The 27034-nt window shown below is 47.6% G+C and overlaps 1 protein-coding gene across 1 annotated transcript in view; it reads left to right on the forward strand.

Annotated features, from left to right (window-relative positions):
* The first annotated feature begins 14117 nt into the window (after nt 1-14117).
* Nucleotides 14118-27034, forward strand: part of MAP6 (microtubule associated protein 6) — a 59015-nt gene continuing 46098 nt past the window's right edge. The window contains exons 1-2 of the mRNA XM_034779613.1: nt 14118-14163; nt 16635-16701. Of these exons, the coding sequence (XP_034635504.1) occupies nt 14118-14163; nt 16635-16701 (113 nt within the window). The remainder of the gene's footprint in view (nt 14164-16634; nt 16702-27034) is intronic.

Genomic DNA, 27034 nt, shown 5'->3' on the forward strand with positions numbered 1-27034 from the left:
CCTTTGACATTCCTTGCTTGTTTTTTAATGGTAGGAATAAAAGGTAAAAAGTGTCCTTGAATCATGTGAGAGCTGACATGATAAAGTGCCGTACTCTTCTCTGTTCTACCACATCGAGTAAGTGGATATTTAGATTATTTACATACACAGAATCACAGCCCTGGTGCACTTGTTAATGCAATTGATTGTAGCATCTTTCAATTGGATCAGTCAGTATTTTGATGCCAGGACTAATTCTGAGGATGCAGTGGATATAATGTAACAGGTTTGATCAGGTCAATTCTGTTTGGTATGCTTAATAAAGGGCAGGTTTATGTCTGTTCTCTGAGGCTGTTGGAAGGGTAGGATGACACCCTTCGCCCCCCTCCCTCCATGCAGGGAGCAGTCATAATTTAGCAGATTGCACTCCCTTCGGCAGGAGGCATTGCCCAGGAGTGCGGTTAAAGGGTCAAAAGAAGGGAGCCTAACGGGGACACCGAGCAGAGCATATGAGTTTGTACATATTGGGGTTCAGGAAGTGCCAAAGGATCCACTGCTAAAGGATCCCCCCACAGCCTAAGGGGAGGACCCACAGGGCCTAAAACCCAAGTGATTAGGGGGGACAACTAATGTAAAAACAGGTACAGGAGTGCGGTCAGAGGTTCAAAAGAAGGGAACCTGACAGGGACACCGNGGTCAAAGGGTCAAAAGAAGAGAACCAGACGGGGACACCGAGCAGAGCATATGAGCCTGTAGCGGGGCAGTTACCCCGCTCCTGGGGGAAAAGGTAGGCTGATTGGGGAAGCAGCCACAGCTGTGGCCACACCCAATCAGACCACAGCTGGCCCTGATATAAGGGCTAAGGGAGGAGCTGGGTTACTTTCACTCTAGCCTTGGAGTGGGAAGGACTTAGCTGCCTGGGAGCACAGGGTACCTGAAGCAGGGCAGTGCTGGGGAAGGGCAAGAGGAGCTGGGGAGCTCCAGTCTGGCAACTCCTCAGGCTGAGGCCTTGTCAAAGGCCTAAGGAGGTATTGGGGCTACAGAGGTGCAGCTTGGGGGTAGGCAGAGGCAGCTGGTCCAACCCCTTTGCCAGTGATGAGTGGCCATTGCAGACTGCAGTTTGCCCAGAGAAAGGGGGCTAGCTGATGACTGGCAGTAGCCAGTGAGGGAAGGTGGGCTTAGAGGGTTGGGGGTTTCCCTGAGAGCGGAGACCCAGAGTGTGGGGGTACTGCTGTGGGCAGAACCCCAAGGAAAAGGGGCACCAGGGTCCAGGAGGGACACAGGGCCTGAGGCAGGAGAGACACCAGCCAGCAGGAGGTGCTTTGAGTGCTGGAATCAAGCTAATTCCCGGATGACCAGCAGGAGGCGCTGTGGCGGTGAGTCTGTGATCTGCTACAGAGCCCATTGTTTGGTGTCTTGCAAAGTGAATCTTTAGCAGTAGAGTCCTAATTCCTTTGTCAGTCTGGGTGTCCAGCATGTGCTATATAGGCTCTATCTCTAAAGCCCTGGAGGTGTTGGAGTCAACGCTGATTGAAGGGCCTCAGCGCCTGGCAGGATGGAGCCTTAAGTCTGTGTAGTGTATTACACCTTTTTGGTATCACGTCTTTGCCCGGTATTCCTCTTCTTTGTGCTCTCATTTTAATCCTATTACTCCTTGGAGTGTGTCACAGGAGGGGAGTGGGCTATAAAATGGTCTCTCTCTCTCTCTGCACTTGCATCACTTCGGTGTAAACGAAGAGGCTTGCACTCGTTGCCAGATGATTTCCAGTTCTCTGTTTAATATGGAAATATTTAAGAGTTATTCATTGTTTAAACAATGCCAAATTCTAGAAATCCTCTTAATTATTGAAAAGCTTTCTGCTCCTCGGCAGCACGCTGTGCGTGTAGTCTCTCGGACACTTACATTTCCCCCTCCCCGCCAAGATAGCAAATAAGAAAGAAGGTGTGCCAGAGACTAAGGGCACAGTTTGCAAACTTGAATGCCAGGAGTTTAGACAGCTCAATATACAGTAAGGCACATACTGGAAATACCTGTTTCAGGCACCAAACTGCTGATTTAGGCATGTAGGACCTCATGGCATGTGAGGTGTGTGAATTTCACCCATCCGTGATGCAACCAGCTGGATAAGTACATAAAATCCAGATTTAGGTGCCTGCCCTCTGGCGCCTACATTTGAAAATTTGCCTCCCTGTGCTCATTAAATGTCGTGTTGTGTCTGAGGCGAAAGCCACTTTTGACTTGCACTAGTGTAAAAATTAAGGGAATTGCTGAGCTACTCTTTTGTTTCATGTTTAACTTTATAAAAAAAAATCAGGTAAAACGCTGTGTCTGAAAAGTGTTTTTAAAAGGAGCTGTTGGGGCTTCAGGCATTAAGGAAATATTGATGGATGAATTCCAATCACCGGAACTTAAGGAGTTAGACCCTAATCCTGTCAGGTGCCAGGCTCTCTCTGCCCCCAGTGACATCAGCACAGAACTTTACTCAGCATCTTTCAGGATCAGGCCCACAAAAGCACATTGGAGGCAGAGAAGGGAGGGGCTGGGTGGATACAGATCTGTAGACGCTGAGCAGAGGTGCTTGGGGGCGGTGCTTGGGGGCATTGCTTGCACAGGGCAGATAAAGGTGAAATGCCGCCTTCCTTGTACCACTGGATAGCCAACGATACAAGGACTGATCACACCTTCAAACCAGTTGGCTATGCCTCCTTCGGGCCCAACAGCAGTACCAGCCCCTTCTCCATCAATGCTAAAGAGTGCTAGGGTCACCGTTATGCCTGGGGTCTCCATGGGTGTAATGGGGAGGGAAGTGGCTTCCTGTATTTTCTTTCCATCCTCCCCCAGCAAAGCCAAGTAGGGTCAGACCCTAAGCTCAACATACTACTATTAGGTTCAGGTCAGCAAGGACATTTCCTATTGGTGCCTGTCCTCTTTGCCCTTAGCTACACTAATGCACAGGTGGGGGCTGGCAGCCAGTATTCCGAGAACAGATGACTTGGGAGATTTTCTTACAGTCCCTGTTGCTGCTGAAGATCAGCGTAATGTGATGCTTTAAGGCCATGAAACCGGTCTCCAGCCGAAAGCAAATGACAAATTCAGTAGCAGATGGTATTCTGGTTATAGGGCTGCAATGGGAATAGGGCTTGATTCTGCAGTGCTTTCGCTAACAAAACTCCCACAGCACTCAGTGGGGATTTCACCAGGATCAAGCCTAGGAAGGGGACGCACTGTTCTGGGGTCGGCTAGAGGGGGCTCGTGAGAGCTGGTCATGAAAATTCTGACACCTAATTAAAGTGAGGCTTGGGGCCTGGTTTCCTAGCCCGTGTTGGAGTCGCTCCCCGCTCCCTCCCCCCAGGATATGGCTAGATAATCATTTCTGCCAGCAGTGACTTACTCACAAAAATAGTTCCGAACGTACAAATGGACAAGACTGAATCAAGGGGTAGATATACAAGACAAATCAATGCGGAGGACGCTCCCCATTAACCCTACAACATCTTCATTCGGGGGGGTGTGCAGAAATTCAACTTTGACCCCTTTTGGGGGGGTGGTACGTTCTGTGCTTCCCTTCCCCGGCTCTGGCAGGAGCTCGCTCTCCCCTCCCTGTCTCCCCCCCACTCTGGCTGGAGCTCACTCTCCTCCCTGCAGCTCTGGGGAGGACTGGAGAGTTCTTTGCCCCCAACGATTATTGGGCAGTCTGTGCCCCTGCTTGCCCCTCCCCCCGTGCACACCCCTTCACCTCCATCCTTCCCTTACAGGGCTCATCTACATGGGCAGAAAGGGGGCTCCCTACAGTTGTGTTAGCTGAGTTGATGTAGCTCACCGTTGAAAAGTTCTCTTAATACCCCACCCTCTTTTGCCTGTGTAGACAAGCTCATAATTACTCCCACAAACACGGAGATTGAGAGCTCTTTGGAGCCAGGACTGGCTTTTTGTTCTGTGTTTGTACAGCCCCTTGCACAATGGACTGGGGGTCCCAGAGGCTATGGAAATACAAACAATAAATAACACATATTGGCATGATATATTAATTATTCATATTTCTCTGTATTACAGTAGCACCTAGGAGCCCTAGCCCAGGACCAGGGCCCCATTGTGCTAGGTGCTGTACAAACTGCACATGGCAGCACATCACTGACTGCCTGAGGGGAAATCTTGCTCATCTCACTCCCACGTGCAGCTCCACTGGCTTCAAGGGGACTGCACCCATTGGCAGAGGGAGTGCAATTTGACTCAGACGTCTGCAGTAAGTGGATACCAGTAATCTGTTGTAGATGCACATATCTGAGATTCTCTTCTGTCTATGGGCTCCTCTGTAGTGTCAAAGCATCTCACCATCATGCATAGATTTTATTCTCACAATGCCCCTGTGAAGCAGAAAAGTACTTTTTTCTTTACATATGGGGAAGTGAAGCACAGTGTAGGCTAAGCCACATGCCCAAGGGAGTCTGCCCACACAGGGAGTCTGCGGCTTGGCAAGGAGTTCCCCATTCCAGCCCCTTTGTGCCCCAGAACTGCCCTAACGGGGCAGCTGGGGATTTCAGAGGCATGGAGAATAATCAGGCAGGGTAACCAGCTCTGTGCTGTTCACTCCAGCTCCCCACCATGCATAAGGACCATCTTGCCCTCTGATGAACCCCACCTGTATAATGGCCACGAAGGCCAGTGATTCATTGGGATAACTACAATCACATCATCTGAGTACCGGCCACCAAAAATCAGGCCAAACTCAATAGCCTCCAAACTGGTGGAGAACACAAAAGGACCACTTCATAAACATACAAGAAGAGGGGGGAGGGATAGCTCAGGGGTTTGAGCATTGGTCTGCTAAACCCAGGGTTGAGTGTTCAATCCTTGAGGGGGCCATTTAGGGAACTGAGGTAAATATCTGTCTGGGGATTTGGCCTGCTTTGAGCAGGGGGTTGGACTAGATGACCTCCTGAGGTCCCTTCTAACCCTGATATTCTATGATATCAAGAGAAGTGTATCAACAACTCTGCAGAACACTTGCATCAATCCTCTGAGGAGAACCTCCCACTGTCAGCGTTGAGGAAATAAAAGAAGGACTTTCCGTGATTGAAAAAAGGGAAGGCTGCAGGCCCTAACAGTCTTCTGCCAGAGTTCCTCCACCATCTGGTCCCCAAAGGACTCCAATAGCTAGCAACATTGTACTCTGCTACCATAAGGACTATACGGATCCCTGAAATATGGGGTGAGGCCATAGTAATTGCCATTCCAAAGCTTGGAAAGCCCCCTGATGAAGCGGGAAGCTATAGGCCAATTTCTCTATGTACGACCTATAAACTTCTTGAATGTATCCTCCTCAAAAGAATACGCCCTTTTACTGAGCCAGTTATCCCTGTCGAACAGGCAGGCTTCTGGCCAAAACATAGTTGTTGTGACCAAGTTCTGGCACTCACAACTCACATTGAGGCTGGCTATTAAAAAACAACAACTAAAGACTGGCGCAGTATTTGTTCACCTGTCATCTGCGCATGATACTGTCTGGTTTAAGGGCCTGATGCTGAAACTTGCAAAAATTATACCTTGCTACCACATACTTTGCCTGCTGTGGACCATGTTGAGTAATAAATGCCTGTGGGTGTACCTGGGTAATAAGACCTGCTCACCCTGTATCAGAAACAACGGGTTACCACAAGGCTCTGTACTTGCACCAGCCCTTTTAAAAATTTATGTAAGTGACATGCCTCCAGCTAAATCACAAAAAATTTGGATATGCCAATACTCTTGTCATGATAATCCAAGCATCAAATCTCCATGACATTGAGAAAGCATTAATTGAGGACCTCCAAAATATGGAACAATATTTCCAGAAATGGAGGCTCAAACCAAACCCTGGAAAAACAATAGTAAGCGTGTTTCATCTTGATAATAGGAGTGCCAAAAACACACTGAAAGTAACATTCTGTGATAAAAATGTGCAACATAATTACACACCAACATATCTCGGAGTGAAACTTGACTGCACCCTTTCCTTCCATGATCATGTTGAGAAGGTAGCTGCAAAGATTAAAAATGAGAGTCAACATAATCCAGAAAATAGCAGGTACAACTGGAGTGTACCAGCATCAGTGCTATGAACATCTGCAATAGCACTTGTATATTCAAGTATCAGGGGGTAGCCGTGTTAGTCTGTATCCACAAAAACAACAAGGAGTCCAGTGGCACCTTAAAGACTAACAGATTTATTTGGGCATAAGCTTTTTGTGGGTAAAAAACCCACTTCTTCCGATGCATCATGGGAACCCTTAAGTCAAATCCAACACCATGGCTACATGTCCTGTCTAACATCACTCCCCCGCCAAGACGTCGAACGGCTGAAACTTTCTGCGAAGCTCAGCAAATCCGGGAAAACAGATGCCTTCCTATTCACCAAGATCTTGACAACGCCCCCCTCCTGCAATGTCTTGCATCCCGCAAGACTTTCTGGGAACATTCGTCTAGCCTCATGCAATCAGGCTATGATCAGAAGGAGGCTTGGAAAGCAGATTGGGTTAAACAAGACTTAAAAAATAAGCACCTTGTGCCAGATCCCACAAAGAATGTTTCTTGGGTTTGACCTTCCACGGTCATCTTGGTCAACTCTGAACTGAATTTGAACCAACCCTGGTAGATACGGATATCTAATGCACAAATGGAAAATCAAGGACTCCCCCATGTGCGAGTGTGGTTCCCCACGACAGACCATTGAACATATCACTACCTACTGCCCAATTGATAAATATGAAGGAGGCATCACTGCAAGACATTCTGCTACTCCTGTTGTAGCCATTTGGCTCAATCAACTTCAGGTGAAATTGTAGTTGCTGCTCTACACCAGCCATATGAAAGAAGAAGTGTAAGTGATGGGAAAAGCAGCCCCTGCCGCTGACTCTTGGTCCCATGGCCATCCCCTCCATGATCTATCTCAACTAGCCCATTGTGCTTCTCGTCTTGTAAGTGGATTGTGCTGACTGGTAACAAGCCCCCTGTGACGTTATTGACATAAACTGGGACCATATAGATCATTGTTGCAACCAAGGTCCTGTAGTGGCACCCAAATCTTGTATAAAGGGGGTCAAATGGGGTGTCTAGGACAAGGTTATGGTTTACTGGTTATGATTATGCTGTCTATATGTATGTATCAGTTTTGTAGTCGAAGTTATGAATATTGGCTCTATACTGTCTGTATGGCAAACTTATGCTATGCTTCTGGGTGACATCCCAGACCAGCTGAGATTAGCTCTGCCTAGCCTGCTTGATGGCCCATTAAGGACCATCAGCTATACAATGGACCCATTGAGAGGAGGCAGATACGCCTTGTAACTCAGCAAAGTATGCAAGGACTGGCCCATGTGACTCCAGACTCCATTTTGCTGTAATTTTCCACAGTAGGAACAAAGAGTGTTCTTACACCTGGAAAAGACTATATAAGGCTGATGCCTGATCTCCATCTTGTCTTCAATCCTGCTTCTTACCTCTGGAGGGACTTTGCTACAAACTGAAGCTCTGAACAAAGGACTGAATGACCCATCCCAGCTGGGGATGTATTCCAGAGACTTGATTTGAACCTGCAGTTTATTCCATCGCTGCTGCAAGCCTGAACCAAGAACTTTGCCATTACTGTATGTAATTGATTCCATTTAACCAATTCTAACTCTCATCTCTATCTTTTTCCTTTTATGAATAAACCTTTAGATTTTAGATTCTAAAGGATTGGCAACAGCGTGATTTGTGGGTAAGATCTGATTTGTATATTGACCTGAGTCTGGGGCTTGGTCCTTTGGGATCAGGAGAACCTTTTTCTTTTACTGGGGTATTGGTTTTCATAACCATTTGTCCCTATAACGAGTGGTACTGGTGGTAATACTGGGAAACTGGAGTGTCTAAGGAGATTGCTTGTGAGACTTGCAGTTAGCCAGTGGGGTGAGACTGAAGTCCTCTTAGTCTGGCTGGTTTGGTTTGCCTTAGAGGTGGAAAAAACCCCAGCCTTGGGCTGTAACTGCCCTATTTGAGCAATTTGTCCTGAGTTGGCACTCTCAGTTGGGTTCCGCCAGAACCGCATTGTCACAGTGGCGTAGTCGTGCTTGGATCCACAGAACCAGGTCAATTAAGCTTTGGGTCAGAACCCCACGCTATCCAAATTTGAATTTTGGGATTGAGAGTTTTGTTGGTTAAAGAGCTGCTGCAATGGCTGAGCAAAGAGCATATGAGGGACTTGGCAAAAAAGCCCTGGAAAATTTGTGTTCAGAAAAGAGGATAAGCTTTAGAAAGAAAGCTACAAAGGAAGAACTGAGAAATCTGTTAATAGCCAGTGATCAGGGGGCAAGAGCACAGCCCTTACCTGAGGCTGCAGAAGATGCAGAAAAAATTAGGATGCAAAGGGTGACAAGTAAACTGCAATTTGAGCATGAACAGAAGCTAGCAGAGCTTCGATTGCTGGAGAAGCAAAAAATAGCAGAGTTAGAAAGAGAGAGAGAGAAAGAGGCTGCTGAGAGAGAGAAAGAGGCTGATCAAAGAAAGAAGGAGGCAGAAGAGAGAGCTCGTAAGGGACGTCTAGAGCTGCTCGCTGCTGAGCAGGAGACTCACAGGATGGAACAGGAGACTCACAAGATGGAACAGGAGACGGCCAGACTTCAGCTCCAAGTAATGGAAGAGCGGAGAAAGTCATCCCCACCTGGTACTCCACTTCCCCCCCCACCATGAGAAAAACTGGGAAAGGATGTGTCCCATTTACAATGATACTGAGGATATAGAGGAGTTTTTGTCTACCTTTGAACGCCTCTGCAATCTGTACCAGATCCCTGAGGGTCAGCGAATGCCTGTCCTGCTGACCAGACTGACTGGAAAAGCCAGGGAGGTATTTAATGACTTGGGGGAACAAGAAGCCTTAGATTATGAGCGGTTTAAGGATTCTGTGTTAAGGCGGTTCAAGGTTACTCCTGAATCTTACAGAGTTAAGTTTAGAGAGTTTAAAATGTCTAAGGATTGTACTTTTGTAGAATGTGCTCATAAGCTGATGGGTTTTGTTAAAAAGTGGGTTATGGGAGCCAAGGTTCAGGGGAGTTTTGAAAAACTGCTGGATTTAATAACTTTGGAACAGTTCTTAGACATTGTGCCGGAAAATGTGAGAGCAGCTGTGTGTGACAGGGACCCTGAGTCAGTCCTACGGGCAGCAGAGATTGCAGATGCCCATACCCAAAACAGGGCTCGAGAAAGGTGTAAAACCCCAGGGAAGACTGATCACCATTCTCCCCAGTTCAAGAGGAGGGAAGGATTTAAAATTAAACCTGACTCTTCTAAAGGAGTTCAAGGGGGCCCGGGGGGTAGGAACTCACATCCCAGAACGGAACAGGTTACATGCTATCACTGTGGTATGCTGGGCCACATGAGACCAGACTGCCCGACACTGAAGGGCGGCCCAAAACCAGCAACCCCAAATGCCACGGCCAATGCTAACCCTGTTGTTGTAAACTCACAGGCAAGCCACACAGAGCCCAGCATTGGGGCCCTGTGTGCAAATGCTGTTTCTGTGGTCTCGGAAGAATTTGACCTTAAAACTCACATTAGAGCTAAATATGGGGGAAATAATGCAGAGTTTATTAGCAGTGCAGAAGTTAATGGAGTGAGGTGTATGGCATGGAGGGACACCGCAGCAGATATTACTCTGGTTAAAGCAAGTCTTGTCAGGAAGGAAGATTATTTGCCAGGTGAAGATGTAACTGTTGTAGCCTTGTCTAAGTATTTTGTCAGGGTGCCTTTGGCTAAAATCCACCTGAAATGGAAGGGATTGGAGGGCACCATGGTTGTGGGAGTAAAAGACATAATCCCTAAGGATATTATGATTGGAAATGATATTAAAGCTATGGTCAGTCAAGTTAATACAAACCAGGCACAAGAGAGGATTGATCCTAAGGTTGTGCCTATGGAGGGTTTCTCCAAAAGTTTGTCTTTGGAAAGTAGCTGTTTGGCTGTGAATGAAGTTTCTGAATATCTATCTAATGTCTCAGAAGTAAATCTGGAATTAGATCAAGCGAAGGGAGAGGAGAACGAGGAGATTTTGGATGAGCCTAGGCAGTCTTGTGAGCTGATGGCTTTATCTAGTCAGCAGTTTGGGAAGGCAAGGAGAGTGGAAGATGAGTGTCCCTATACCTTATCTGTTTCCTGTGCGAAGAATAGTGACAGTGGAGGAAATGTGCCTGTGTCTGTCAGGGGTATTGACTTGCCTATGGAGGAAGCTACCCCAGTCTCCAAGCAGTTGTCTGTGAACAGCCCGGTGTGCTGGGACAAGGGAAATGAAATCCCAAACTGTATGTCTAGTAAAGGAAAATGCGTCTCCAACTCTTTTTTGTCTGTGGAGCAGACAGAAGGTGCCTTTCGGCCTGTGATGGTTGAGAGTAATTTAGTTGTCTCAGAGTTGGTTCTGGATTCAACTAAAGCCCAGGAAGGGAATGGTCCTAAGTTTGCATCTGCTGGGGAGAATGGCACCGTAACTAGGTTGCATCCAGGTAGTGTCTTAGCAAAATCCCAGAGACCAGACAATTCTGATGCTTGTATTGGGCCTGTTGCTCATGTGTGGTTGGAGAAGCGTGTAACAACTCTGTCTGATCAGGGTGATACCCTAGCCAGGGCACAAGGAGAGCAGAAAGGTAATCTGGTTGTGTTACCTACGGACAGTTTAACAACTTGTAGCAAAAAGGAAAAAATTCCTAAGCTGGTGTGTGGCAAAGAGAAGGGAAGTATTTCTAACCTTTTATCTAGGAAGTCTATGGGTTCACCTGAAAGGGGATTGTGTAGAGATCTGCCTGATGGGCCAAAGGTGATCCTGAATGTAAGTAAGACTCAGACAGAGTCTGTTGTTGCTCAGGAAAGTGTGCCTTTAGAGCAAGCCCTAGGTGAAGAGGGTAAGGGCAGAATTTCTGTGAGGGGTGAATTGCTGCTTAGAAAAGCTCCTGGAGAAAGGCATCCTCATGGTACTCGGTGCAAGCAGTTCCCTGCAACTGAAGGGTGTGAGAGTGATTTAATCAAGGAAGTTTCAGTTCCTAGCAGCCAAAAAATGTCTGTTGTGAATGGATCCTCTGACTTTCCTTTTAAAAGATCCAGTGTGGGTAGCTTTGAGAAGGTCTCAGAGGAAGTAAAAGTTGTTAAGGAACTGAGGCATCCCTATAACCAAGTGGCTGTGTGGGACCAACTTGTTGGGGAGACAATGGTGTTGGAACAGGAATGTCTCCTTTCTGATTCTTTAAATGAGCAGTTTGTGCTTCAGGGTTTGAGGACAGATTTGGTTACTGATGTGTCAGAGCAGAGCAGTTTTATGGCTAAATGCTTGAGGATGCGGGGGAGAGCAAGCAACCTCTCACCCGCAGACTCTTTGGATTTGTGTGGTATCTCTTTAAGACAGAGTCCAGCCTTGGAGATGATAGCAGTTACGAATATGAAAACTGGTGGACTGGCTCTGGTCTGGGGTAGTGCAAATTACTTGCCTGGCTGGGAAAGGAAGGACTTGCTAATAGCTGTTAGCACAGAGGGCCCACCCCATCAGCCAGTGAATTCTGTTAAGCAAGAGAAATCGGGGTTTGATCCTGCAGGACAAGGAGGAAAGAGAACACTGAATTTTGCAAAGGGAAGCCACAGGTTAACCCTAAAATGCCCAAACTCAAATGGTATTGAGCCAAAGGTGTGGCATGACAAACATGACTGTAGATGGACACTTGCAATGAACTTGTTGTTATTACTAAATTTTGTAATTAACAATGTGCCTAATATTTTGGAGAATCCCTTGAACATGTTAAAAGGAATACATGAAAACACACGTTATGTTAAAAGGCCTTGTTACACTGGGGTTTCACAGTTCATGCCTATAAACAATATGGGAACTTTTCACAGGGGAAAGGACATTCCAGACCTAATGTGCTGTATGAAAAGGAAGACTGAGGCACACTACCATATTGCTTTCATGGCTAAATGCCAAGATTCCTGGACTATGAAGAACATTAATATCTGCATTTATTCGATGTTAATTGGGTTCCAAACATTTGCCCGAGCTTGTATGGATAAAGTAGCAGTTTTCTTTAGCTCTTGGCAAGATCACATGGCACATACAGGAACCATGCTGCCAGAGCAGATCCAATCCACTATTGTTCTAACTAAGTGTTACCTTGAGTTTGTAAAGAGGTTCAATCATGTGGTTGAACATGATTTTAATAAACCATTTCTGTTATACACTGGTACGGCTTCTAACCCAATACTAGCTGTAGTGAGACAGAACCCAGGATGGGGAGCTCTTGGGATGCAGTCAGTGATGTTTGTGTCATCCCTTCCTGCATCAATTTTGCGTTGGGGGTGTGACGTTATTGACATAAACTGGGACCATATAGATCATTGTTGCAACCAAGGTCCTGTAGTGGCACCCAAATCTTGTATAAAGGGGGTCAAATGGGGTGTCTAGGACAAGGTTATGGTTTACTGGTTATGATTATGCTGTCTATATGTATGTATCAGTTTTGTAGTCGAAGTTATGAATATTGGCTCTATACTGTCTGTATGGCAAACTTATGCTATGCTTCTGGGTGACATCCCAGACAAGCTGAGATTAGCTCTGCCTAGCCTGCTTGATGGCCCATTAAGCATCAGCTATACAATGGACCCATTGAGAGAAGGCAGATACGCCTTGTAACTCAGCAAAGTATGCAGGGACTGGCCCATGTGACTCCAGACTCCATTTTGTTGTAATTTTCCACAGTAGGAACAAAGAGTGTTCTTACACCTGGAAAAGACTATATAAGGCTGATGCCTGATCTCCATCTTGTCTTCAATCCTGCTTCTTACCTCTGGAGGGACTTTGCTACAAACTGAAGCTCTGAACAAAGGACTGAATGACCCATCCCAGCTGGGGATGTATTCCAGAGACTTGATTTGAACCTGCAGTTTATTCCATCGCTGTTGCAAGCCTGAACCAAGAACTTTGCCATTACTGTATGTAATTGATTCCATTTAACCAATTCTAACTCTCATCTCTATCTTTTTCCTTTTATGAATAAACCTTTAGATTTTAGATTCTAAAGGATTGGCAACAGCGTGATTTGTGGGTAAGATCTGATTTGTATATTGACCTGGGTCTGGGGCTTGGTCCTTTGGGATCAGGAGAACCTTTTTCTTTTACTGGGGTATTGGTTTTCATAACCATTTGTCCCTATAACGAGTGGTACTGGTGGTAATACTGGGAAACTGGAGTGTCTAAGGAGATTGCTTGTGAGACTTGCAGTTAGCCAGTGGGGTGAGACTGAAGTCCTCTTAGTCTGGCTGGTTTGGTTTGCCTTAGAGGTGGAAAAAACCCCAGCCTTGGGCTGTAACTGCCCTATTTGAGCAATTTGTCCTGAGTTGGCACTCTCAGTTGGGTTCCGCCAGAACCGCATTGTCACACCCCCTACCAGCAATGGAGAGTCCTTACAAAACCACAGCAAGCAAATGGGGCATTTGACTAACTGAACGAAGAAAGATGCTCTGCAGCGGCAAAAGGTAGCCAAATAAAAGCAACTGAGCTGGGTTGGCCAGCCAGGCACAGGTACGTGACTGACAGTGGCAGGGTCTGACCCCAGTGATCCAGTTCAAAGGGGGATTAGCTTTATTTTAAAACCAATTGTGATCATCAGCCATGGTTGAATGGAGGGGGAAGTACTCGTGTATGATACTCAGTGATTGAACCCATTTTTGGCTTTCTGCTCTGCAGCCTGACTGGAAAAAAACAGGCCTACATGACTTGTCCAATTATCAGATGAATGAGCTGGGTGGAAGAAACCAAATTTGTGGTTTTCAGCTGCTTGGAAAACTCTTGCTGGTGAATGGAGCCCTCTTACAGACATCTATAGCCCCTCTTACCTTAGTAGCTGAGCATCTCTCAATGCATTTATCCTCACAGCACCCCTGTGAGGTAGGGAGTGCAATTATCCCCATTGTACAGATGGGCAACTGAGGCCAGAGAGACCAAGTGACTTTCCCAAGGAAGGTTGTGGCAGAGCAGTCAATCTAAATGTGCATACAATTTAGCAGTGGCATTGAGTCATGGAATCATAGCGTTTAAGGCCAGAAGGGACCATCTGATCATCTAGTAAGACCTCCTGTGTATCAACCAAGAGCTGAAATGACACCAAAGTATTACAACCCACAGGACCTATTGATTAAAGCAGGTGAGAAAGTGAGGAATGTGTTGGGTGAAAAATTTCAAAAAAGAGAGAACATTTTGGTTTTATCAATGAAAAATGTTGAAGCAATTTTTTTTAAACTTTCATGAAAAAAAATCCCTATATTTTGGTGGGGAAAAGCTTGCACTCACTTCATCCCCCCCACCCCTGTGGGGAAAAAATAGAGTGGGAATTTTTCATCTTTTATTTTTTCCTCACTGGGGAAAAAAAAATCCCCCCCCTCATCCCAATGAAATTAATGTGTTAAAAAAATTAACTCCATTCAAAAAATTTTCACTGAAAAATGAAAAATTTTGAACAAAATGAAAGGGTTGGGGTTTTTTGTGTGTGAAAATTCTCATTTCGGTTAACAGGGCATTTTCCCCTCAAGTTTTGTTGAAAAACTTTTGACCAGCATTGTCATGGTGTTGATCTCGAACAGTAGATATAATTTGCTAACATTAATTAAAAAAAAAAAAAAAAAAAACCTGGGGTGGTTGGTTGGCTTTTTTTTTAATCCATTTTTAAAAACAGGCTAAACAAGTGAAAGTTCATAAAAGCCACGGATGTCAGTGCCTGGCCTCCTCCAGTACACAAGCAACAAATAGAGGGACCTTTTAGGAAGTGCTGACCCTGATAGAGTAGCAAGTTCATATTCAGAACTACACTTTTATGTTCAGAATTGGGTCTAGAATTCTGTCTCTGACTCTGAAGATAAGATTGAGTTAGTAATACATGCCTGATCGATCTTACTATGACTGGATTATGGGTACTTATTGAAACCATTGGACAGTAGGAATGTCTCCTGTTCTGTAAATTAACATTTATGGGATCTATTTCTACTCTGTTACTATTGGGTGAACCCAGAGTAATGAAGTCAGCAGTTACTCCTGATATCCACCAGTGATGTCGGACCTGTTCAACTTGATGGGAATGTCTCCATGGACTTCTACAAGCTTTAGATCAGACCCATAAGGACCCAGACTGGGCCCATGATATTATTAAAGCAGGGTATATAACAGTATGGGCCAAATTCTGCTCTCGGTTACATCTGTGAAATCCCTTGAAAGCTGTGTCACTGAGCATAGGATTTGGCAGTATTTAAGGAAAGACCAAGCAAAGTTTCCTTCAAGCCATTATGGGCCATGTTGAAAAAACATGTTTGATAGCTTTGGTACTGAGTCAACAAGGAGTCTGGTGGCACCTTAAAGACTAACAGATTTATTTGGGCATAAGCTTTCGTGAGGTTTTTACCCACGAAAGCTTATGCTCAAATAAATCTGTTAGTCTTTAAAGTGCCACCAGACTCCTTGTTGTTTTTGTAGCTACAGACTAACACGGCTACCCCCTGATACTTGGTACTGAGTGGTTATTTAATATGTAAATGAAAACTAGCATGGACGTTATGGCTCTGCTGAAGCCATGGAGAACAGGCAGGTTAATGGGTGAATAATTGTGTATGCAGCCGTCCTTTATGGTTACAAAGAAAACCTCCCAGACACGAACAGAGTGAAAACTGATGCTGAGCTACCGCAGAAGAGATTGAAAACATAGCTGTGCGGGAGGTGAATTCTTGCACTCTGGAGTCCAGTTCACTCCTGCCTGTTCTCCCTGTTCAGGTAATAGGCAACACTATGGTCTGGCGAGTACAGTCTGTGGTGGGGGCTCCCATCTCAGCTAGGTTCACTTACACCTATCACTGCAGTGACTAGATCAGCATGGGCTGAACGCTGTTGCCATGGCAGAGAACAGTCAATGGGCGTGTGATATAATCCCAGATGCTGAACAGGAACTCTGCCTCCAACAGTCATACACAGTCTCAATGGCCCCTCCAGCCTGGGGTCCACAGAGCTGGATTAAGGCCCTAACCTCCAATCAGAGGAGAGCTGGCAGGAGGGGCGGGATTTCTGGCCAGCTCTCTACCCAACCATCTGTGGGGGATGGAGAGGCCAGCTTCCCATCTGCCCATCCCCAGCCAATCAGGGCTCTGTGGATTGGGGTCACCCAACCTATATAACTGGGAGACAGAATGATTTGGTGCTCCCGTCTTTGCATAGCCCCTTATTCACTGTGCGACCTCGGACTAAGTCACTCAGCATCTCCCATACTGAAGATGCAGAGAACATCTGATTCTCCTGCTGCTTGCTACTTTTCAGCCTGCACACCCAGTAAGTTGTTATTAGATGTGAGGTGTATGTTCATCTTTTCTTAAATCCATCTATTCTACCTGTTCCAATCGCCTGTCTGTCTAGTCTGTTACCCGGACTGATCAACTTCACACAGAAGAACCTCTCTCTTCCCCCCGCCCCCAATATCAGCAGTGACTTGTTTGTGAAGATTCCCGGCCGTGATGGTCTTTGATCCTGTGAGCCACGGCATATTTGACGATTTCTTTGTTATTTGTTCAGGGCCTTGGTGCTTTGCAGAACAAAAGTCACAAGGGGCTTACAATCTAATTTTAAGCCTGATGCAATAAGAGAGCAATAAACAAAGGAGAGGGACAGGGGAAAGGGAGGACAAGAGTAATCAGACATGGTGGCTCAGGTCTGTGTATGTGTCTTAGTGGCTTTGCTATGTGACTGTATTTTAATGAATTTATTTATTATTTAAAATCTGTCTTTATAAACTAGGGCCCTGATTCTGCAGTGGTACAATTTGCAGGTTTTCTTTTCCCTCTTTATTCCTTCTCCCTGTTTACTTTGCTTTCCTCCCTCTTCTATTCCTGGGATGAAGAAAGCAGCTGACTGAGGTGGGTTCATGGCTGTAGGCCTTACAGAAAATGTCATTTCATTAATGACCTTGGCACAGAAAGTGGGAGTGCGCTAATAAAATTTGCAGATGACACAAAGGTGACAGATATTGCCAATACAGAGGAGGACCAGAATATCATACAAGAAGATCTGGATGACTTTGAAAACTGGAGTAAGAGAAATGGGATGAAATTTAACAGTGCAAAGTGCAAGGTTATGCACTTAGGGACTAACAGTAAGAATTTTTGCTATAAGCTCAGGACTTATCTGTTGGAAGTGACAGAGGAGGAGAAAGACCTGGGTGTATCGACTGATCACAGGATGACTATGAGCCAGCATTGTGATGCAGTTGTGAAAAAGGCTAATGCAGTCTTAGGATGCATCAGGTGAGGCATTTCCAGTACAGATAAGGTAGTGTTAGTACCATTACACAAGGCAGTGGTGAGACCTCATCTAGAATACTGTGTGCAGTTCTGGTCTCCCATGTTTAAGGACAATAAATTCAAACTGGAACAGGTGCAGAGAAGGGCTACTAGGATGATCAGAGGAATGGAAAAACTACCTTATGGGAGGAGATTCACTTGTTTAGCATAACCACACGAAGGCTGAGGGGAGAGATGATTGCTCTCTATAAATGCATCAGAGGGATAAATATCAGGGAGGAAGAGGAATTATTTAACTTAAGCACCAATGTAGACACAAGAACAAGTGGATATAAACTGGCCATCAACAGGTTTAGGCTTGAAATTAGATGACGGTTTCTAACCATCAGAGGAGTGAAGTTCTGGAACAGCCTTCCAAGGGGAGTAGTAGTGGCAAAAAACCTAACTGGCTTCAAGACTGAGCTTGATGGTATGATGGGACTCTGAGTTACTACAAAGAAATCTTTCCCGCTTGGCTGCCTAGTGGGTCTTGCCCACATGCTCAGGGTCTAACTGATTGCCATATTTAGGGTCGGGAAGGAATTTTCCCCCAGGTCAGATTGGCAGAGACTCTGGGATTTTTGTTTTTTGCCTTCCTCTGTAGCATGGGGCATGGGCCACTTGCAGGTTTAAACTAGGGTAAATAGTGGATTCTCTCTAACTTGAAGTCTTTAAATCATGATTTGTGAATTTTAGTAACTCAGTCAGAAGTTGTGGGTCTATTACAGGAGTGGGTGGGTGAGGTTCTGTGGCCTGCAATGTGCAGGATTTGAATGAGTGCCTGTGTGACCGCACGGAGGAGTGCGTAGGGCCGCCATGGCAGAAGGCATGAAAACAGAAGTGGGAGAAGGACACAAGATTCATGATGTTCATCTAGTGTGCCCTCTTGCACACCACAGACCAAAGATTTTAACCACACATTCCTGCACTGAGCCCAACTTGTGCTTGAACTTGCAGAGGGCTCTTTGGAAGGCATGAAGTGGACTACTGGACTGGGTCTCAGGAGATCTGGGTTCTAGTCTCCGCTCTGATGTGTTGTCGAGTCACTTCACTTCTGTTTCCCCTCCTACCCTTTGTCTGTCTTGTCTAGTTAGACTTGGTCCTGCTAGTGAAGGCAGGGGGCTGGACTCAATGACCTTTCAGGGTCCCTTCCAGTTCTGTGATATATAAATTTTGTGTGTGTGTGTGTGTGTGTGTGTGTGTGTGGATGCCTAAGGCAATGGGGCTCTGACCTGTGTTGAGTGCTCAACATGCTCCTGTAATAACAATAAGAAAGAATGGAAATAAAGGCCAGGAGCAGCTAATTTAGAGAGCGGGACTTTCCCTCGCCTTATGCTTACATTTAGAATGGGTGTTCCATGGTTTGTTTATCTTCTAACCCCTTCGGATCATGACTTCTGGTTTTCCTACCTCCCTGCCATCAGAGCAGGTCTTTGCTTTGGAAATACTAATACTCTAATCAAGCGCCACGTCTTGCTTTACTTTATCCCTAGCTGAAGATATTAAGTGAGGGGAGGCAGTGGCCCCAAGATCCTCACCATTGGCTGGAAGAATTGAATGGTCCCAGAGTGGAGCACATAATGTATCCCTGAGCCCTGGTCTACACTGTGGGGGGGGAGGGGGCAAGAATCGATGTAAGTTACGCAACTTCAGCTACATGAATAATGTAGCTAAAGTCGACGTACTTAGATCGACTTACTGTGGTGTCTTCAGCGTGGTGAGTCGACTGCTGCCGCTCCTCCGTCGACTCCGCCTGTGCCTCTCGCAGGGTGGAGTACAGGAGTCGACGGGAGAGTGCTCAAGGGTCGATTTATCGGGTCTAGACTAGACGTGATAAATCGATTTCCCCACTGGATCGATCGCTGCCCGCCGATCCGTACCTTCACCAGGCCGCCTGGACCTTCCTCGGGGACAGGGCGATGTGTTCCACCCCGGCGAGGGCCAGAGCCTAACACGCAGGACCGAACCCTTAGCTTGGCAAAGCACTGAGTCAGCACAATAAACTCTCTTTGCATCAGTTGTTGTGAGACAACACCTAATTCGCCCTCACAATGCCCCTGTGAAGCAGAGTCATTAGTGTCCCCATGTATAGGGTGCTTTGAGAGTCTCAGATGGAAGGCGCTGTGGTGAGGCAAAATATAATTATTGCTATAGGTATGGAAACTGAGGCTGGGCTTTCAAATAACTTACCTCAGGTCATGCATTGGAGTCAGTGGTAGAGATTAGAACTCAGATGTTCCAGGCTCCCAGTTTTTAAATTCAGACCCTTTGAGCCCACTGCCCCTCTTTATTGTATTATAAGAACAAAAGCGTGTCATTGCAGTTTAGCACTGGATAGAACTGTCTGTTGCTGCCAGAAGGCTTATGATTTGAGTGATTGGCAATCGCTTCGCGCAAGGCCTTTATCATTTATCTCTTAACTCGAAAAATATCAGCACAGAGACCTGGTGGAGCTGCGAGTCAGATGATCTGTTTCAGCATTTGTTACTATGCTGCTAACGATAGCAAGGAAGGCTGTGTTGTCTCTTCTGTGTGGACTGTACAATATAGGGCTGAACTGCAGTGGGACTTTGCATGCAGGGCACTGCAGGATCACCCCCCTCCATGTAAATGAGAACTAGAGTGTTGTTTATCCATCCAGTCTCGCGGATGTGTTTGCTGGAGAATGGCCAGGTATTCTGTTATAAATGACCTGGCAAACTATTTTGGTTTGCAAATATTGTTTTGCTGCTGCTTTTCATTCGCTTTAAAGGTAGGTATCAGAAGTTGACCTGTTGTTTGATTCTTGGTGCTTGTCTAACTTCTAAGATATAAAGGGTGAAGAATGCTCTTTTCTCACCAGAGGCACTTTCTGGGGAGTGGAGCAGTTCTGGAGCTATCCTGATTGCAGAGGGCGAGATACTCTGTGGTGCACTTCCTGCCGCTCCAGGAGGCAGTAGCGTGAATACCCCTCCTGCCAATCACAGCATCTATGCGAAGGGGCTAGATCTTCAGCTGGTGTAATTTGACAGAGCTAAATAAATGGAGCTATTCTGACATGCACCAGCTGGGAATCTGGCCAAGAGAGGGAGCCTCCATGGGGCTGTGGAGTGCTAGCAGGTCCACTGAGCTCTGCTCTCATGCTGGTGCAGTGGGTCACAGCTGTGGGGGGGAAGGTTATTTAGAAATAAAAACATGGTTGATTCCCATTTGCTGCTAATGCCATAGAAAGCAGCTTTGTGTCTGAAGAGAGTCTGCTCCCAGTCTGACACGTAAGGAGGAGTGCTGTGCAGAAACATCACAATATCATTAGTATAAACCAGTTCCCTTGTTCTGCCTTCTCCCTGCTTGTAGAGGGAGTCACCCGTGCTGGCCCTGATCCTGTACCCCTTGCAGATGGGGTAGGTAATTAAGCCCATTATGGAATGCCGGTCATGATGGTTAACAGAGAAAGAAAGAAAGAGTTTGGTTGAATATGAGGAATTCTCTGTGATTAATTATTCAGGGTGTGAGTTAATGCTTTCTTCCTCCCTGTCCATTTTCTTCTCATTCCTTCCCATTAACCAGGCCACAGAGCCTACTGCGATCAGAGGCATGGAGCGGGAGATGGACTGTGAGTTAATCACTTTGGGTCAGGGGTGCACATTATTTCTCCGTGGATGATCAGCCTTCCATTTTGGTACAGAGGAGCAGGGGTAGCTAAGCACCTGAAAACATTCTTAAGGCAGAATGCCAAAATGTAGCAGGTGCCACTGTGCATAGATGCCTGCCAGAAAGCCTGCACTCAAACTCACAGCCTCAGCAGGTCCTTCAGATACAATCTGCAAGGGGGGAAGACAATGCCCCAAACTCCTGGGTCCCTGACACCAGAAATCCCTTGCCCCAGCATGGCCTCTAAACCCATTCCTAATGTATACAACCCCTAATGTTGAGGCAAATAAACCAGTTTACACTTCATTTAAATTGGTTTAGCTTAATTTAGGAAATTTGGTCTGAACTCTCCTTTGTTCAGAAATCTCCGGGTTTTTTTCCTAGCATGCTGAAGGTCTCTTGGATATGGCAAATGCCACAAATTGCACAGACAGAGTGAGACTGCTTCTAGCTGTGATGTCACATTTCAGTGAACCAGGAATTCTTCACAGGACAGAGAACAGAATGTACAAATTCTATCTATTACAGTTCTTTCACCACGCCCCTCACCATGCTATCTAAGCCATACTGAAATCCCTGTGGACCCATTCTGAACCGGTGCCTGCCAGCTGCTTAGTGAAGGGACTGAATTCAGAAACCTGGGCTTAAGTCAATATCCACTTTTGATTTGCATCCCCTGCCCTTGAATACAGCAATATGATAGTCAAGTGCAAATGGGACTTTTCAAAAAAATCCATGTAGCAGCTCTCTTTGGAAGCATAGGGAGAACTGAAAACACAGCTAGCCCTTTCTTAGTCATACTTGGTAGCTCAGGGACAAATAGATGGGGCTGGTGATGTATTTGTGAACTTCCTGGAACGGGGAGCCACCCGACCTTAAATCTCATGCACTGTACTGTAGATAATGACCCTCTTCTCATGCCAGTTGTGAGTGTGATGCCCCATGGGTCTGACTTGCCCTGGTGTGAGACCAGAACTGGGTCCAGCGTGTCCTAAACTCTCCTGCAGGCCTGACTTCCCCTCTCACTGATGCTGGTGTAAATCAGGAGTGAATCTCTTGAAATCAGTGGAGTTACACTGGAGTAAAACTAGTATAACAGAAGAATCCGGCCCCAGAGAGAGAGAGGCTGATTTCCCACTGCCTTGGGGATTCATTTACATCTGGGTAACACCTTACCATTCTGCTCTCAGCACTTCACCCTCCCTTTGCCCAGGTGTGCATGGCTTCCCAAGGGATGGAAGATAATGAGTGAGCAGGGTCATCTGAATTCCCATTCATGCAGTCTGGGAATCCTTGTCCACTCTAGAGAGACTGACAAGTCAGCTGGTGTATTGGGAGTCCTGGGAAGCTTAGAGAAAAGGAGACTTTTGAATCAGGATGATAAAGTACCTGGCACAAGTGCCAAGGAAATATCCCTGAAATCCCTATGGACCGATCCTTAAGCAATAAGAGAGCTGAGCAGGTTGCATGAAGGAGGGAGCCCCTGTCATTTTAAAGGACTTGGCTCTGGTTGCATGCGGCTGCATAGTGAATTGCTGGCAGGCAGCGTAGCAAGCCAGGGATGCCATGTGTCCAGTGGATAAATGAGCCCGTCTGAGCGAAGCAGTGGAGCTTGTCGCAGAGTCCGCGAGTATCTATGGTAACCGGCCCTGAGGTTTCCGAGGCAGCCAAAAGGGCGAGATGGAACAGTGGAGTGCATAGAAGGGGACCCACGTGCCCCGTTTGTGCGGTGGTGCGGCTGCGGGGTGGTAATGTGGAGAGCCGATCAGCCATACCGAAAAACCCGCCTGGCCAGCTGCCCGGCTCCCAGCCATGGACGAGGTCAGGGACATCAGTGGAACGGTCTGTTACACTAAGTACAGGCAGTGCCCTCTCCCCAACCACTGGCATAAATATACAGAGCACGGAGTAATCAAATATGAGCAGAGCCGGCTTTAGAAAGTGCGGGGCCCAATTCTAACATTTTCGGCGGGGCCCAGCAGGGATGACTTGAAAAAAAAAACGTAAAAAAAAGACTTTCATTTCTTAGCAACCGGTTCCCTATAAAAAATTCTGATTTAAGGGATGTGCCACAGTATGTATTTTTTTGTACCAATAGGGTTACCATACGTGAGTATTTTCCCAGGAGGAATTTTCCCGGACGGCGATTTAAGAACCAAAAAGCCTGACATGTCCGGGAAAATACAGATGTATGTTAACCCTACCTAAAGTTCTTTCTTAAAAAGATGGCCCTGAACTAGAAATGAGCTCCATTTCACATGCGTGGGTCCCCCCCACTCCCTGGGGGTGTGCAAGGGTGACCAGATGTCCCAATTTTATTGGGACAGTCCGGATTTTGGAGTCTTTTTCTTATATAGGATCCTATTACCCCCACCCGCTGTCCCGATTTTTCACACTTGCTGTCTGGTCACCCTAGGGTATGCACATATGTGGGTCCCAGCTGCTCCCTACCCTCCTCATTGAAGCAGGTGTGCAGGGTTACTGCCCTGGGAACTGCAGGGCACCACTGGACATGGGGCTGGCTGGCTGGAGGTAGGGTCTGGCTGCCGGCAGGGCAAGGGGTGCGGAGCTGGTTGGCGACAGGGGTGTGTGGGGTGGGCTGGCTGGCTTCAGGCAGGGCCGCAGAGGGGTGCGGCATGGGTTGGCAGGGCTGGAGACAGAGGAGTGCAGGACTTGCTGGCTTCAGGCAGGGGGGTGCGGCAGGGGTTGGAGACAGGGCAGGAGGTGCGGGGCTGGCTACAGGCAGGGCAGGGGGTGCAGGGCTGGTGTGGGCAGGGCAGGGCGTGCAGGGCTGGTGCGGGCAGGGGGAGTCTGGGGGTGGCTGGCTTCAGGCAGGTCCTCAGAGGGGTTCGGCAGGGGTTGGCTGGAGACAGGGCTGGGGGTGCAGCAGGGGCTGGCTGTGGGCAGGGGGTGCGGGGCTGGCTGTGGGCAGCGGTAGGGCAGGGGGTGCAGGGCTGGTGCAGGTAGGGGGTGCGGCAGGGGCTGGCTGCGGGCAGGGGGTGTGGGGCTGGCTGCAGGCAGGGCAGGGGGTGTGGAGCTGGCTGGAGACAGGGGCTGGTGCGGGCAGGTCAGGGGGTGCGGGGCTGGTGCGGGTACAGCCCACCCTGTACGGTAAGTGCCTCCTCCTCCTCCTCCTCCCCCACTGGGGTACCAGCAGCAGCCAGGGCCAGCTTTAGGAAGTGCGGGGCCCAATTCGAACAGTTTCAATGGGGCCCCGACAGGGATGACCAAAAAAAAAAAAAAAACCACGTAAAAAAAACACGTGGAGCTTGTACTCACCGGGCCGTGCTCCTAGTCTTTGGCGGCACTGAAGGACCCGCTGCCAAAGTGTCGCCAAAGACCTGGAGCGAGTGAAGGACCCGCTGCCAAAGACCTGGAGCGCCGCCGGGTGAGTAAAAATTAAAAAGGTGCCTCTAGCCAGGGAAGGGATTCTCTGCCACTTGCCCCCCACTCTGGGCGGCCCTGCCACTGGATTCGGGGCCCTCTTAAGCGCGGGGCCCGATTCGGGGGAATTGGTGGAATTGGCCTAAAGCCGGCCCTGAATATGAGCCACTCCTAATGCACTGTACTGGCAGCGTCAAAACATGTCTACTGTGGGCCATGCTCACACTTAGCACGTCTGCCGCATTTTTCATGGAACTGGGCTTGTCTCTTCTAAAGGTCACTTTCATTCTCCACGAGTTGTGGGGGTTGGGGGCTTGTTTTATTTGAAGGCCGCTTTCTTTTGGGCTTTAAGGCGGGCTGGACTTCCCTTCCTCGATCAAACACCTGAAGCTTTGCTTATGTGCTAGGCAGGGCCCCGGGCGGCTCGGGAGGAGGTGGTATCTGCTGCTACTCAGTAATCTCCGTGTGTGGCTCTGTAGCAGTCGCACGAAAGAGCGGGTGTGGCTTGTCCTGGTCGGTCTGTGAATGTGGAGCAGGAGTGGAGGTGGGGTGAGGTTGGGGGTGCAGTCCCAGCCCATGGATTTGCCAATTAACAGGGGAGGAAACATGAGGCACAGAGGGGGAAGTGACTTCTGGGGGACTTCTTAAGATTTAAGGGGACTGTGTTTCCCGGATTGGAGCGGTTGGGGAAGTCTCCCCATGACACTACATATGTTTTAAGATCAGAGGGACCATTAGTTTGGCTAACCTGACCTCTTGTACAGCACAGGCCATAGAATTTCACCCAGTTACCCCTGTTCTGAGCCCTGAAGACTTCAAGAGATAGAGAATCCACCAATTCCCTTGGTAGTTTGTTCCAATGGTTAATCACCCTGCAGTGTTGCCAGTTCTCAGGATATTTGGTGTTTTTCTTAAAGCCCCAGCTCCTGGAGTCAGGTGATTATGTGAGGGCACAGCTTTCATTTAAAACAAAAGTCAGTTTACAGCCTCATGGTTGTAGAGAAATGCTCGAAAAGGGGACATGAGGCTCAGAAACTAGAATGCAAAGAAAAAGAACTCCAGACCTATTATTTCTAAAAGAAAAACCACTCTAGGCTTTTAAGCCAACCTCCGGATGTGTAGCGGGCTGACTCCTGAATTTTGAACACTTGGGATTGGCAATGCTACATGTGTTGTGATGTGCTCATTAATTCATGGGGAGTTTGTATTTAACAACTCAATGATTTTCATTTAAACGTGACACAACACAGTGATCAGAACCATGAGCTATAGCCAGGCCCAGTTTGTTTTTGTTCCTTCCAGGTCAGAGCTCTGTCTTCCAATTTGGAGGATTTGCAGCCACATGCCAATAACCTCACATAACAATTGCATCCTCTTCACACCCACACTGGCAAGGGAGGCTGTTCTTGTGGTTTAAGGATGGACGTGGAAATCTGGAGACTTGGGTTCTAACCACAGCTCTGTCACTGACTCCCCCGTGGCCTTGGTCAAGTTACCCAGTGCCACATTTACTCTGTGATGCAGGAGGTCAGACCAGATGATTGTCATGGTCCCCAACTGGCTGTAAAATCTATGAATCCTCTTTTATGTCTATGGGTGGAGTTGGTGATGTCCTTTTTCACACTCCCCTCTGGGAGACTCCTAGTGACCCACGGAGGAGAAAGGGGTGAGTAGGCGCCTCCTGTGATGCAGGATGGCGAGAGCTACTGTGTTTTGGGGGGGGGGGAATGCGGGATCCCACACGCTGCACAGAAGGAGCACTAGGCAGGGGTTGTTGGCTCTCATAGCCTGATTCTTTGCATAGGCTCAACAGTATCCTGTTAGCAAGGGAGAGCTTTGTGACTTTGACTACTGTGACTTAAATGCAGGGTTATTTTGTTCACAGCCCCCCAACTGCAGCCAAACGCCATGCATCCATTTGTGCTTCACCTTCAATTAATTTAACTGCAGCCCTGGCCCATATAAGTGAGGCTAGTTAGACTCTCTCTCTGTAATCTGGAAATTGCTTGGCACATAGAAACGGTCCCAGTTTGGCGATGTATCCTGGGTCCCCATTGCTGGTAGTGAGACAAGGGGAATGTGAGAAGTCCTATTACCAAAAATGCTGTAGTGAGTATATTTTCAGAGCCATTACAGCAATACGTGTATAGATCCAGAGGCATGGGAGAGCAGAAGCAGCGCCGGAACACTGTATTTGCAAGGCTTCAAGTATGCCAGGATAGCCAAGTTGCGTGTGGCTATCGAGTGATCGCTGTCACCCTACCACTAGGGCCAGTTTTAGGTGCTAAAGCCAAGTGCCCAGGGCTTGCTCCATTGCCCAGTGAAATCAATGAAAAGATTGTGATTGACTCGGAGCCTTGCATCTGTCACTGAGTATAGTTGCTGCTGCCCAGCTATCCTACTCATGGAGCAAATACCCACTGTCTGTCTAGCCTTCACGCACACTGCGGCAAGGATGTTACTCTGGATGAGAAGCAGGGCCGGCTCCAGGCACCCAAGCACATGCTTGGGGCGGCACCTGGTAAGGGGCGGCGGGGGGAGCACGGCGCGGCATTCCGTGGGGAGGGGGGGCGCTCCGGCGGCGCAGCAGTCAGCGGTGGGCGGGCTCTGTCGGCGCGGGGGGGCGTTCCGGCGGCGCTCGGCGGGGGGCGGGGGCGGGCTCTGGCGGCGCGGCGCTCGGGGGGGGGGGGT

Source organism: Trachemys scripta, chromosome 1 (genome assembly GCF_013100865.1).
Source record: "Trachemys scripta elegans isolate TJP31775 chromosome 1, CAS_Tse_1.0, whole genome shotgun sequence".
Classification (NCBI taxonomy): domain Eukaryota; kingdom Metazoa; phylum Chordata; order Testudines; family Emydidae; genus Trachemys; species Trachemys scripta.